At 42.8% G+C, this 14,180-nt stretch overlaps 1 protein-coding gene and 1 long non-coding RNA gene across 17 annotated transcripts in view; one reads left to right on the forward strand and one right to left on the reverse strand.

Moving 5' to 3' along the window:
• FOXP1 (forkhead box P1) overlaps positions 1–14,180 on the reverse strand; it is a 377,034-nt gene that overhangs the window by 102,100 nt on the left and 260,754 nt on the right. For all 16 annotated transcript variants that reach the window (XM_079316612.1, XM_079316617.1, XM_079316618.1 and 13 more), the window contains one exon: positions 9,347–9,475. In XM_079316612.1, the coding sequence (XP_079172738.1) occupies positions 9,347–9,475 (129 nt within the window). The remainder of the gene's footprint in view (positions 1–9,346; positions 9,476–14,180) is intronic.
• LOC306807511 lies at positions 1,086–8,062 on the forward strand. The gene is made up of 3 exons (XR_013775739.1): positions 1,086–1,609; positions 5,984–6,044; positions 7,100–8,062. It is a non-coding gene; the product is annotated as an uncharacterized lncRNA (long non-coding RNA).

Consider the following 14,180-nt stretch of genomic DNA (forward strand, 5'->3'; position numbering starts at 1 on the left):
TGCTTCATCGAACTTCAGCCTGACACAAAGTACATTTCTTTCTTGTGCCTTCAGTCTACTTTAATTTTCCAGGCTTTCAGTGACTTGAGATTATGCGCCATTAACGTTACACCTTAAATAGATTAGTAATTTATGAAAGGCAGATTACACATATCAGGCAAATAAAAACATTTCAGCAACACAACAGCATTTTCTTTGCAGACACTACAAAATAATTTGCCAACCTGACGACACAGCTGTAAAACTGTCAAGCTCCAAAGCCACCTCCAAGCATTATTTCCAATTGTTTCCCTGGGTTTAGTTTCTACTTATTCTGTTATGTTGCACTTGTTGCCCTGAAACTTCAATATTAGCTCTCGAGATTTAAACACATGAGGCAAACAGCTGCTCTCCTCCACTCCAACAAGCCAGATCAAAATGCCTTCTCTCTTTCTCTCCTGCCTTTTTCCCTCTTTGTTTAAAAAAAAAAAAATTGCTGTAAATCAAGTATTTCTGGCAAAGTTGATTGTTTTAGGGCAGAATTCTGCTCTGTGCTCATCTGCAGACTCCTCCAGTGCAAACTCCTCTCGGTCAGTGAGTGAAGAACACCAGCACTTCCCCATCCTAACTAAAGAAACTTTGCCTTGAGGATTAAAAAAAATAAATAAAAAAAAAAGTCACAGCAACTTAGCTGCTATGTAGATGAGTCTACGATTTAAATTAAAACATTAAACATTTAAACATTAACTTCTTTCACACTTCTGTTAAAAAAAAAAAAAAAAAAAAGAAAAGCAGAAGCACGTACTCTTTGAGAGAATTCTTTTATCGGAGATTTTTGATACACAGTACTTTTCCTTTAGTGTTTTTTAACATATTTGTTGCAAAGTGTGAACACAAAGGGACAAGCTGAAATAGGTATCTGGCAGGCTCTTCCCAGCGCGTGCTGCCGAAAGCCACAAGTACTACTGCAGTTGTGACAAACCTGTTATTTTGCTGCAAGAACGCCAGCGACTCCTCCAGCACTCCCTGCCCTGCCACTCTTTAAAATATTCCTGCAACAGAATAACCTTCAAAACCCAGAGGCATCTCAAGTCCGGGGAAGTTCAAAATGGGATATGTCCTATTTAAAATGTAGAGAGCTACTAAATATGACAACCATTTGATGTATGAAAATTATTCACAACCAAAAACAGACAGTCTGGAAATAGCTGGGATGACTTCATTTAGACAGAATTACCCAAATCTGTTTCTAATATACACAGTACACATAATAAATTTTTACAATATGACAAGGAAAACAAACTTAATAAAAGTTCCTGATCTTTTGTTACACAAGCAAGCTATAGCCATGCTATGTTTATAATATTTTGCCCATGATATCACAGCTCAGTAACAAAAGCTAAGCACCACACAAAACAGTTTCTAGGTATGACTTCACCTCGCCGTGCCAGCACTGAACCCATCAGCACAGCAGTGCCACCTTCCCCAACCCACAGCCCGTGCTCACTGGGCTGTTTTTGACCAAGAGTTTCCTTTTCTCCTTCTCCCAGGCTCCCCCTGCCTTGGGAAGCTGCGGATCTCTGTGACGGGAGTTTGTTTTTTTCCAACTACACCAGGACTCATCTGAACGGTAAGAGATTTTTAGCCTGTTTCCTTCACTCCTGGTTATTTGACAAGTGCTTGAAAACCCTGTTATAAACAATCTCTGTAGGAAAACAGATGATGTCTTACGATCACAGAAGGTAATTTTTTCAAGAACCCAACTTTTTGAGCGTTTCCCAGATGCACCGCGTCAATCTTCCTGCGTTTGACTATCTCAGCTGGTTTTCCAGCCCGGGCATCGCGCCAGGCGGGCCGGACTGCCCCTCATTGTCACTTCTGTTCGATGGCACTTGCACCCACTGCTGTTATTCCAGGCTTCAGGAAATTTTCTAACCACTGGACAGGCTCCAGCACTGCGCACTAATAAGTTGCAGATTGCAGCACTCTAAGTGTGTGTGTGTGTGTGTGTGTGTGTGTGTGTGTGTCAGATCGGGGCCACACTTTGTAGGAGGGGGGAAAAAAACAGTAGTTCAAAAATGCTGCCTACTCAAATTGACAGAAAAGTGACCCCTGCACTTCATCAGAAATTCCTGCAGACTGACAAAATAAAGGAGTTTGCTTTTATCACACACAGTAAGACTCATATGGAAAAATGGAAACACTACATCACTCGACCTTAGGTTGCCCCCTTTTCAACCGCAGATGAATATTATGTATAAAAATTGTAAATCAATTTGAAATGTATTAAAGGAGATTCTCTTTTTCTGTATTAAAGGTAATACCTTTTAATCTCAAGATTTATTTTGTAACGTCAAGTAAATGAGAAAGACTTAATTTCCGTAACTGAATTTTGTTACTCTTAAGTCTCTTTAGCATCTCTGCACGGTGTTCACAGAATTTCCTACCCTTTGCTTTGCATCAGGAAATAATGAGCAAGCGGCACTTACCCAACACTGAGTCACAAATATTTGCCTACATTAACAGAGCATTAAAAGCCATTTTAAACAACTTAAGGAAATTGTGCTAGCCTTTGAACTGTGATTCACTAGTAGGAGAAATTAGGAAACTTTTCCTCTTCTAAAGGCAAAAATCAGCTGCTGTAACCTCCTTGAAATATCATTAGGTCCAAGAGCAAATTTTCCTCTTACAGATCCTCACACAATAGATTTCTTTGCTTAATGAAACTACTTCTGAAATTTTCCTACACTCGGTGTTGGGTACTTTGAAATTTCAATCCTTTCACATCCTTGAACTCTCATCAACATTTTTTTCCAGCCTGTGTCAATAAAATTGATTACTTGCAGTTCTGAACTCTGTTCTGCACATGGAAATAAAACAATTTGTTTTAGAGTATTTTCTGAAGAAAGCAGAACTTGGCAATCGTATCTCCAAGATCAAAAAATAAAAAAAGAAGAAAGAGGGACAATCCAACCAAGCCAGCCTTGCCCACGAAAAGCAAAACAAAAAGAAACCTCTCCAGCAAACAAAAGAGAAGCGAGATGCCGATTTCACGATTTTTATCACGGCAGCAGAGCAGGCTCAATCCCTGACATCCCCACATCACCAGGCTGGCTGCTGTCCTCCTGATTGATATATCTCCCTGCCGGATGTGAAGGATCTTTTCGGGTCGTTAATGTGTTCATTAATTAGTTATCAATTGCGGCTCGCTGTACCTGCGCGGTCGCGCGCTCGGGCCCCTGGCTCCCCGGCTGCTGAGACGCCTCACACCTACAACTGAGCTGCTGCTTTTACAAGTTTAATCTCGGTATTAAGGAGCTGATTGTGGAACCATGTCGCTATAACATCTCCAACCCAGCTGTACATCATATAAACCGCTATAGGAGGGGGCAGGCTCCCATCATTCCTGGCAGCAGCACATACCTTTAACTCCCTAATCTGTAATACTACAAAATACCGCTCTCATTTCTTCCCAAGCACAAGTGGACTACCAGCAAGGGTCCAACAGTGTTATTCCTAATTACCTTTTTTTCACTCTTGATCCTGTGGCGCTCATAATTAGTTACCTGGGGCTGCAATCCAATTTGAAGTGATGACAAGAAAGTGATCCATGAAAAAGTAATAAGTTAAATCCAATTTCAGCCTTCCTCTAATTAAATGCACATGGAACTAATGACTCAAACCCTACCATTTCAGTGATAATGGTAATTAGCGAGGTGGGAGTCACTCTCTTTTTTCAACACTGTAGGTGTAAACCACAAGGTAAAATGGCAGGAGCACTCTTAATTACATGTGTCATTTTGTCAGCAATTTACACATTTCTGACCAGTCAGGAAGGTTTCATTTGTTTTCTCCTTCCCCGAGGTGGGTAAGGCACGTTCAAGATCTGGCACTGCCAGCCCCAAATCCCCACTCCCAACCTGGGCAGAAATCACAGTTTTTACAAACCTGTTCTGTAAATGCTTAATGTCAAAGCAGAAAACCTGCAAGAAAATGATACTCAGGGAGCTCTAACAAGATAGAGGGCTGAGAATGAGGGATCCTGGCTTCTACTTTGCCCACCAGGACCGACTTCTTTCCAACACTCAGAAGCCAAAACTCCCAAATAACCCAGCAGAGCTGCACAGCTCAACACCATTGAGGGCTTGCAGCCCTCCAGCCTTGGGCAAGTCACTTAATATCTCTCTGTCAGGGTTTACATGGCTATAAAATGAGAATAATCATGTCTGCTGACAGCACCTCACACTCTCAGCTCTCCCAATATACTGGTATTTTCCTAGAAGCTTCACTTTTTTGAATCATGATATTACAGGATAATCACAGGCTTCTTTTAAGAATAAACATATTTGTCACCTTTCTGCTCAGTCTAGAAAGCTGGAAAAACCAAATGGTAAATGCTTGAAATATAAAAAGGCAGCAAAAAAGGCCCATAGGTGTCATGAAAAAAAAACTCCTTAGTATCAAAATTTTCAAGCTGATCATGTAATTTTGAGGATCTGACTGATTTTGTTCTGTTTGTGGGGTGGATGATGTCTGCATTTCACAGACACATTCCAAGAACTTACTAACACTTATAATTGGGCTTAGGGGTGAAAAAAAAACCAACCAAAAAACAGAACTAAGGGGTTCTTTGGTAGAAAGCAATAAAACTCAACTTTGCTTAATTTCCAAAGTCAGAAACAGATAATGAAAGATTCAAGTGAAATTTTCACAGGCAAACTTCAAACCCTGCAGAAGTAAAATCTTGACCCAAGCTGAGCTGGTGCCAAACTGAGGCAAAATTCTCATCAATTCCTCTACTGAAGAGTGAAACAGAGAGATACTCATACAAATAGAATAAATACGTTTGCAAATTTACTTCTTCTGCCAAATTATCTGCTGAGACAATTTCTCTACCAGTTGTTAAATTTACCACTATGTAAAAGAGGTTCCCAGGGTGTAAAACCTGAGACAGCATAACTGAGACTTGTGTGTTCCAAGTGAAACGGAGCATACCCTGCCCTTCACCTCTCAGTGTTTATTACACTGTCAAACTAACGATTTCTAATTTCATAAAAAAACAATAATAATTGCCCCCCAACATCAAGCTAGAGGGTTTTTTTTCCTCTCACCCTCTTCTATTTCTCAAGATACTGGAAAGATATATTAAGATAATATAGCATGCAAATTAAATTCTACAAAAGCCCAGCCAAAAGGCTGCTTTAAAAAGCAGCGGTATGCAAAGGCGAGGACAGCTCTGTCCTCTCAGCCTCCCCCAGTCTCACCCTGAGAATTTAAACCAAACCCAAATTCTTTTCTTGGCCGTGACTTAAAGGAAAGATTTATTTTTTTGTTTTGCAAAGCAAAAACAAAAGTTTCCATTCCCAGTAATTACATTATTTCTTCTCTCCAAACACATGCAGGTTAATGATCACACAAGAAATCTCATTTAATCACATAAAAAAAAAAAGTCAAGTGATGGACTTCAAATACGAGATACTGATTTGGACATCCTAAATTTGTTTTCAGTCCAGTATCCAACTTCCAGCTCAATGCAACACACAACATTTACGTCTTTAAAAAAAAATTGTATTTTTAGTATTGCCAAAACACACATGCACTTTTACTTTCTTGGGAGAAAAATGTGTCTCTTGATTTGTTTCCAATCTGTGTGCTCTTGCCAGCAACTAAAATGCTTGAAGAACCAAAATGAATAATCGGTAAGAGCATCGGCAATTAAAGCAGCAAATTTTAATCAATACATCTATTAATACAGATATATTTATCTTGGCCAGGAAAAATGTGCACATTTTCAAAATCCTAAGCATACCTGGTCTCTTAAATTATTTGTTTCACAGACTCAAGGAAATCCAATGTCTATGGCAAATATATTATCAAACAGCCTTTAGTCTTTTTTTCACTTCCAGTAATTTTTGTGCGACTGATATTTTTTATATTCTTTCCCCAACGGCCGGTTATTAAATCCATTTCTTAACTTTCAATTTTCTTTTGTTTGTGTCATCAGGCTGTGAAACCGGAGGTCACTGCCAAAACTAAACCACGGCAGTGTGTGATAGGCTCGAAATGTGAGTCATCATGTATTTGGAGATTTGGGGTTTTTCAGCTATCAGCAGAGCACATCTCCAGTCCTGCGTCCAAGTTCTTACACACGCAGTATCTCATGATTTGCTAAAAGCAGATCTTCAGGTAGAGTTGCCAAGATCAAGAGACACCCCCATAGGATTGCAGGAGCCCACTGTCATTTGAACATTACTGAAGACACCATGTGCCAGTGTGGCCACAGGATGCTGGGGTATATTTAAGTATCTTGGCTATTTAATCAGGGAATAAAGAAGGAATAGAGGAAATTATCCATTAGGTGATAACAGATTAGCCACACAGTATTAATCTTCTGCATCTGTTTGTGGTGGGGGGGTTTAGAGGATGCATTTCCAGCCCCAGCACTGGCCTCCCCTCCTGGGGCAGGCAGGGCTAAGGAATATTTTAGTGGGAGAAGCAGCAGCCCAGGCAGACAGCATCCCTCCCTGCTCCATGCAAAGCTCCCCTGCACTCGTGCTGGGCGCTGCTCACCAGTGCCCTCGCCAAGCACAGCAGGGATGAGCAGAGCCTGTGGTGTTCTTGTTATACATGAAGCCTGTTTGTCACAGAAAAAACCCAGGTGACTGCTAACTGCTGTGGCTATTGAATGAGACAGCTATCTTTGTAAGTGAACTCCACAGATAACTTGTTCATTACTTAAACAAACTCATGAAAAACAGGCACATTCCCCCCACCCTTGACATTTTTTTCTCTGTACTGTCAGCAATAGGTATCACCTCATCAGCATGGCCCCATCTGACTTCAGGGGGTGTGAGTGCTTGTGTGGGTGCAGTTTTACTCAAAAATTCTCCCCCCAGCAGCACCATTTCCTTTCAGCAACAGTTTTTCATTACAGGGATGCACTTGGGGGTGTTGCATCCAAGAGGACTTCCAGTCTGTTTCAGACTGCGAAAGCACCAGGAGTGAGAAGGGGAAAAAAAAAAAAAAGACTGGGCAGTCATTTGAATCAGTGAGTGACAGGCTGGGCCAGCTCTCTGTATACATTAATAAATTAGAATTTTAATTGTGTCTCTGACTGCAGGAGCTGCTCCAGTACTTTAATACGTACCAACAATTGGCTATGTTATGGAATCCACGATGTGGCCTTCACTGTTGACCTCTGCAACACAATTCCCAGTCTGACTACGGAAACTGTTTGGTTTGATCCTTTCAACTTATTTGAATCCTGACAAATAAGCTCACAGCTGAAAGGTCAACACAGTCATATTTCATCCTCTGGAGCTATTCTTAAGACATCTGCACAACAAAGCACTTCTTTTAGTACCTGACACTGGACCTAGCCAGCACAATCTCTCATTAAAAATGTCCCCAGTGGAAGAGTCTATTAAAAGGCATATGGATCAGCTATGGATTTACCAAATAAAATATTTTTGAAAGCATTAATGTAACGCTTTGGATTATGGCTCTCGGCGCTGCCAATAAAACGTATATTTGCCCAATGACAAAATGCTTCATACTTTCCAAAAGAATAATAGCCCGGCTGTAAAGCATGAGGTGTTGTCCAGCAGCTGGAGCACAGGGGTGGGAGCCAGGAACTCATGAATCTTAATCCTACCTCTAAACCCAATTCCCTCTGTGATCCAGAGTGAGTTGCTTAACTCGCATCCCTCAGTTTCCCAGTCCAGAACTGGGATAATGCTACTTACTTATCAGACTTTCCTTCTGGGGATGTTTTGGAGATTAGTATTTGCAAAATGCTTTGAAGATGAAATCACTACACCAAAGCTCGACATTGTCCATGCTGGGCCAAGGGCTGCAGTTAACAGCTATTCCTCACTCAGGCAAAACTCCCCTTGAAGTTCCCATCAGCTTTATTTGGGTAAGAATCACAGAATTGGGCCCTCTCACTTTACTGTCAAGGCCCAAAAAGCAATGTTGGCTTTACCTTCCATATTCTACTACATATTTAAAGAGCCTAGCATCCATATTTTTGTAGGAAAATAATCTGAAGCACATATAAAAGGCAAAAGAAGCAGCAATGCTGTCAGGGAGCTCATGGTGATAGTATATCAAACTTAAAAAAAAAAAAAAAAAAAAAGTAGAAAGAGCAAAACAGACATGAGTTTGACAATGTGCTATGACAACAAGAGGAGGAAAAAAAAAATCCGGAAAGAATTTGGGGCTACAGAGGCTGAAGCATCAGATATAGAAGAGCGAGATACGATAAATGTCCCAGCTACAGGGCTTGGTGCAACTGCAGCTGAACTGCTGCATTCAGGACCTTATTATCAAAAATCCACTGGCATGCTGCAATTGCAGAGAGCAGTAATAAATGCAATAACCAGCTGCACACCAGCAAAGTGGTCAAGGGTCTGGAAGTCCCAGTTTACGAAATACATAAAGAACTAGATACATATGATTTGCCAAAACTGGCAAGTACATGTTAGTATCTCAGATGTTTGAGGAGTGTGAACACGAGGCAAGGCAAGGGACTGACTCAGTATTTATACAAGCAGTATTACTTGGAGCAAGAGGATGGAATTAAAGTGGAAAGTTCCTGAGCGTGTGCTTTGTTATGGAAAACTATCTGAAGGAAAATAATAGCAGTCCCACCATCACTTGGGATTTCTAATACTAGAATAGCAACAAAAAAAAAAAAAAAAAAAAAAAAAAAAAAAAAAAAAAAAGAAAAAAAGAAACTGTGATACATGACCTAATAGGTCTTTCTTGTCTTTAACTCCCCCTGATTTATCCCACAAGACTAGCAGAATGTACTCCAAAGCCCCATATGTGTGCATACATCTTCTGTTTGGGAATGCTGTATTGGTTTTAGCTCTCTGAATTCATAACAGCACAAAGCCCTCTAATATTTAGATCTTATTTCTGAAGATGTCCATAAATCAGCAGACAATAAAAGGGGAAAAAAACACACCGATGATATGATATCCTAGTATTTCCCAATATCCTTGACACAGCAAATCAACGGTTTGAGTGAACACAGACTACAAATGGAACAGCAATCAAACAGAAATGTTAATGCAAATCTCCTATGCACACTGACACAGTAACAAAAGCTATTCCATTTTGTCATGATCCAGCCCTACCAGACGCTAATAAAAGTACACGCTCACGATTTGTAAATACGCCGTAGGTGGGACTTTCAAGAGCACCCAGCATCAATCCTGCTGCCACTTACACCAGCCACAGGCACTCTGTGGACACAGGGAGGAAGCTGCTGAAGGCTCCATCCCAGTGTTTGCATGGAAGACATATTTATTCAGCTTTTATAAGCCCCAGACCCCCATGGAGGCTCACAGGCTCCCCTTACCTGAAGGGCTGGCTGTTTGTCATTCCTCTTCGGAGACTTTAATCCACTAACTTGTTGCTGCTGCTGCTGCTGCTGCTGTTGCTGCTGCTGCTGCTGTTGCAGGAGAAGCTGTCGTGCCACCTGGAGAGCCTGTAAGGAGAAAGAGGTTGGAGAATTGAGTTCACAGCCAAGAGAGCACGGAGAGCTACACAAACAGAAAGGGGGAAGGCAATCCCTGGTCATGGGGCACTCCTGATGCACCTCCACTGAGGAAAGCTGTGGCTTCGATAAAAATAACACCTTGCATGCAAGGGGGTGATATCCCATCACTGATTTCCCATTTTGACTAAGCAGAAAACCAGTAGCAGCTGATGTTTGCCTCCTGGGTGGGAGCCTCAAGTAACTGCAGAAATCCTGCTGGTGTGCTCCATAGAGATGTTTTTGTTCTCCCTGGAGCAGCGCACAGTCCTCCTAACTAATGGGCAGGTTCCTGTGCTTTCAGCTTTCAGCTGCCTCCTCTCCAGCAGATCAGTTTGGGTTTACAGAAGAGGGCAGTCATATATCACTGTCTGCTCCCCTGAGCACCAGAGAACATCAGGGAAGCTTCTGGAAGGCCATGGTGAGAGAAAGAGGGGAAGCAGCAGCAGGCAGAACCATGCTGAAGGCTGAGAAAGCTGCAAGGAACTGGAAAGAATGCAAAGAAATGAAGGGACAGCATTTCACCTCACCAAAATCCAGAACTTGGACTTTGATAATCCTTTTCCAGCTCAGGATATTCTACGATCCTATGAAAATCATTGTCAGCTCATGATGGACCAGCTGTGGAGACTCACTGGGAGGGGGCACAGCAGCAAAGGGACAGCGTGACACTGGAGGGGGCAAGGGACATGACCCTGAAAGCATGAGCAGGCAGGATGTGAGGGAATTACTGCAGAATGCCATGCTGAGCAAAGGAGAAGAGTCCCTCAACACTGGAGCCTTTCTCCATCAGGTGGGAAAAGAAAGCAAGAGAAGATAAAAGAGAGAAAAGACGAGGTGCATGTCCCTGCCCTGGCTCCCTCCTGGCTCCCCAGGCAGGGGACAGCAATGAGGATCCCTGCAGGACAGGCTGTGGCACAGCTGAGGCTCTGCTGGAGAGACCCCAGGCTGCTGCTCCCCGAGGATCCACCAGCACCGGACCCGGGTCTCCTCGGTCTCCTTGGAGACGTTCAGTACATGTGTAGGTGGAAAAGTGGGAAGGCTGAAGACTTCATTAATGTAAAACAAGAAAAATAGTCCCTTTGCAAGATGCCTACATGGAAGGAGGGAAAAAGCCTTCCCTACTCCTACTGTGTATGTTCTCTGAGTGATTTAATTAATACCTATTTAATTAAGAAGTCAGATATGCTTCAGGTTTCACTCGCTCCTTCAAGTTGCAGAGTGTTTAATCTCAGTGCAGAACTGCTGGGAAAGGTTTGATATCAAGGTCTGCAAACTTGAATCCAACCCCCACCCCATTAAAACCTTGTTACACTTTATGGTCTAGATCCATTCTTTTACTTTTGGAGAAACATTGGTCAGCTCAGTGGACTGAAGAACCACCACTGCTGATCAGGGCAAGTGGGCAGGAGAGATCTCATAATGCTTTGGCAACAAGCCCTCCTTTCCAATTTAATAACAAGTCTCCACTGGATCAGAAAAACTCTCTAAGGGTGGATACGATTTCCAGTAGAGCTTGGCACGGTGCAGGTAAAATTAGATTTTGCATTTTAAGCTGGTTGAAGCTTAGTGCACCCATAACATCTCTGAATTGGTCCATGTCCCTACAATGGGTGCAGGGAGCAGCTGGGCATGAATCTGGGCTCAGACACACAGTCACCATCAAGAGCCAGGAAACCCTACAGCCTACCAAAGAATTCAATGCAACAAAGGAAACCTTTATGCAGAAAGCGCTAAGGATGGTTAAAAAATACCTTATTTTTATTGAATTAGCTTATTTAGCACTTAAAGCATCTTCAAGGGTGGGCAGAGGCGGCAGAAATAAAGCCTCAAGTCTTAAGGGGATGGGCAACAAATACTCACTTATTTAACAGGGGTGTTGTATGGCTTATTTAATTAATGAATACTTGTAAAGCACTCTGAGTTGCTCAGACAAGAAGCTCTATACAGTACAAGCGCAACATATTATTATATATTATTAAGACTGGCTCTGCAGAAGAATAATTCCAGGTAAATGTGCAATCAAATGATCATTTTAGTTCCCAGTAATTAGATTCAATAGGCCAAAAAAAACACAGAAGCCTTTCTTTAATCATACACTAAACAATCAGAACATCCCTAACCTTTCAAGCTACAGCCTTTTTGAATAAAACATCATCAACTTATAGATATTATTCCAAAAAGAACCAGTCACCATATGTGTTGTCTCTTTGAAATACAGTTGCTATAGCAGACCCTGCATGCATTTCATGTGATATGATCATATTCTATCCGTTCTGGCAGCTGAGAGGTTGCACAATTAAACTGGCTGCCAGAAATTTTTGAAGATTCCCAGAACAAGTAGCCATGCAAGAAATGCCTGCTCTCTACTCGAGCTGGCCACAAAGCTCCATGCAGCTTGGCAGGGTGGCCACTGCCACCATAAACCTTACCATGACTGACCCCACACCAGGGGACAGGCTGGCACTGGCAGAGCTCTGCTGGAGTAAAGCCAGAGCTCTGTCCTTGCTCCAGTCCAGCTACACAGCACCCACATCCGTCACACCCATCACTGAGGGTCTCCATTCAAGGTGACATCTACACACCCCATTCCATGTCCAGTTGTCATCTATGCTGGCACAAACCTGGTGGGACCAGAGATGGCAAGAGAGAAGGACTAGCACAGGGTGGAGCAGGGCAGGAAGGAAAGAATTAGAAAGATTAAAAGTGGGCTAGAGGGAGTATCAGGGATACAAGCAGCCAGGATGGACAGGAACATCAAAGGGAAAAACAAGGTTGATGCAAGCGAGATGGCAACATGCTGACATTCCAGAGATTGCAGCTTGAAACAGCATTTCCCATTTCTCCTCTTATTATTTCAATTTTTCACTTACAAATAACTGACAACAATAAAAGCTGAGCATCAGATGAGCTGGGGTTTAAGATGTGGAAGGTTGTTTATAGCTCAGATATGGTTCTTACTGAGCATCTGCATCAAGGAGCTACCATGTCCTTGGTGGTACAGTGAACCCAGGGATCCCACATCCCTCTGCCTTTCTACTTCTCCCTCCTACCTCAGACCAAGTCCTGTCCTTACCACTTCCAAGCCTCACCCCTACTCCTACTCCTCACACATGACAGGACATGTACAAGAAAGATGGATGGCTCAGGATACACTGACCCTCTTTCCTCTCACACACAAAATACTTCAAGCCCGTTTGGATTTGCCCTCTTGGAACGACTCTGCTGATGTCAGTTCAAGCAGGGTGGACACCTGCACAACCCAAGGCACACTTGTGCCCCCCTCCCTGGTTCCAGGCAGTGCCACTCCTGCAGGAGCTCATCCCTGGATGCTGGCGTGGGAGCCCTGCTGAGGCTGCTGGTGGTGCACAGTGCTCAGGCGAGGAGAGACAGGGAAATTAATTTGAGTGAATTCAGTCCCACAACCTTCATCAGCACGGAGATTCGCAAGCAGGCCTGTACATTAATAAAGCTTCCTGTGGGAGTAGATGTTGCCTTTGATTTGCATGTGAATTCAATGCTAGTGAGAAGTGCCAGACTGTCAGACATGGAGACCAAAGTCTCTTATCTTTCCAAAAGCTTCTGTAGCAGTTTCCCCACATTTCCTTAATCATCTGCCTTGTCCTCAACTTACTGAACAGGCAGTAGAGAGTAAAGCTGGATTCGGTTCAATTCCTGCTGCTGCCAAGTCCTGAAACAAGGGTGCCAGGACTGTTTACTGCTAGCCAACAGCTCTGCTAACGTGGCCCTCTCCTCACAAGCAGGTGCTCTGACATCTCCAAGCTCTTTTCACACATTCCTCCCCACTGCCGTAGTTACATCCTAAATCTCCACCACGTGCTTGCAAGTGAACAATTGCCAGGGGCTGTGAAAAACCAACTCATGTTTGTGTGTCCAAAAAAAAAAGCGTGTTCCTTCATGGATGGGCAAGTGGAGATGCCAAGAGCCCCCAAAACCACAGAGGTGCTTCCAATATCTGGCTCTGTATTTACCAGCAGCCACGTTATCTGCACTGCTCAAAGAGCCTGCAAGCCTGGGCAAAGCTCCTTGGGACATCCAAGACCCAGACTGCAATCCTGGCCTCCAGCAGTGAATCACAGAACAGCAGCAACCATCCTCCTCCCTGCACCAAAACACAAAGGGAAAATCCTCCCCTTTTTTACTGGAAAAAAAAAAAGAGAAAGGAAAGCATTCCCCAGAAAATGAATCTTCCATGAGTTTTGGTCACTATAAACATGGATTTGGAAAGACAACATCAGGAAAAGGCTGCCTACCAACCAAGCCATCCTATGCTTAAATGCAAGATACAGTAAATTAATTCCCAAGGTGTTTTCTTATCCATTAGGAAATCACCCAGACATAAGGAGATTTTCTGGTGTAAAACAGAGACCAGTAAAAAGGCAACTGAAATATGGCACTTGAGAGACATTGCACAAACTTGGAACGGTATTTGAGAGTCAACACTGGGTGACATCTAACCCAGGAAAAATGTTAACAGTACATTAACTGTGAGATGAATCAAGCCTGTTTCATTCACAGAGTAAGTGGGAAGTCCCACTGAAAAGCCCTCTCCCTGTGCTTAGGGAAGTGGCAACCATTTATTATTTCCCAACCACTTAAACACCAGGAGGGAAAAAAAAAAAGTACACATTTGAGA

The sequence above is a fragment of the Erithacus rubecula genome (genome assembly GCF_903797595.1).
Source record: "Erithacus rubecula genome assembly, chromosome: 13".
In the NCBI taxonomy this organism is placed as follows: Eukaryota; Metazoa; Chordata; class Aves; order Passeriformes; family Muscicapidae; genus Erithacus; species Erithacus rubecula.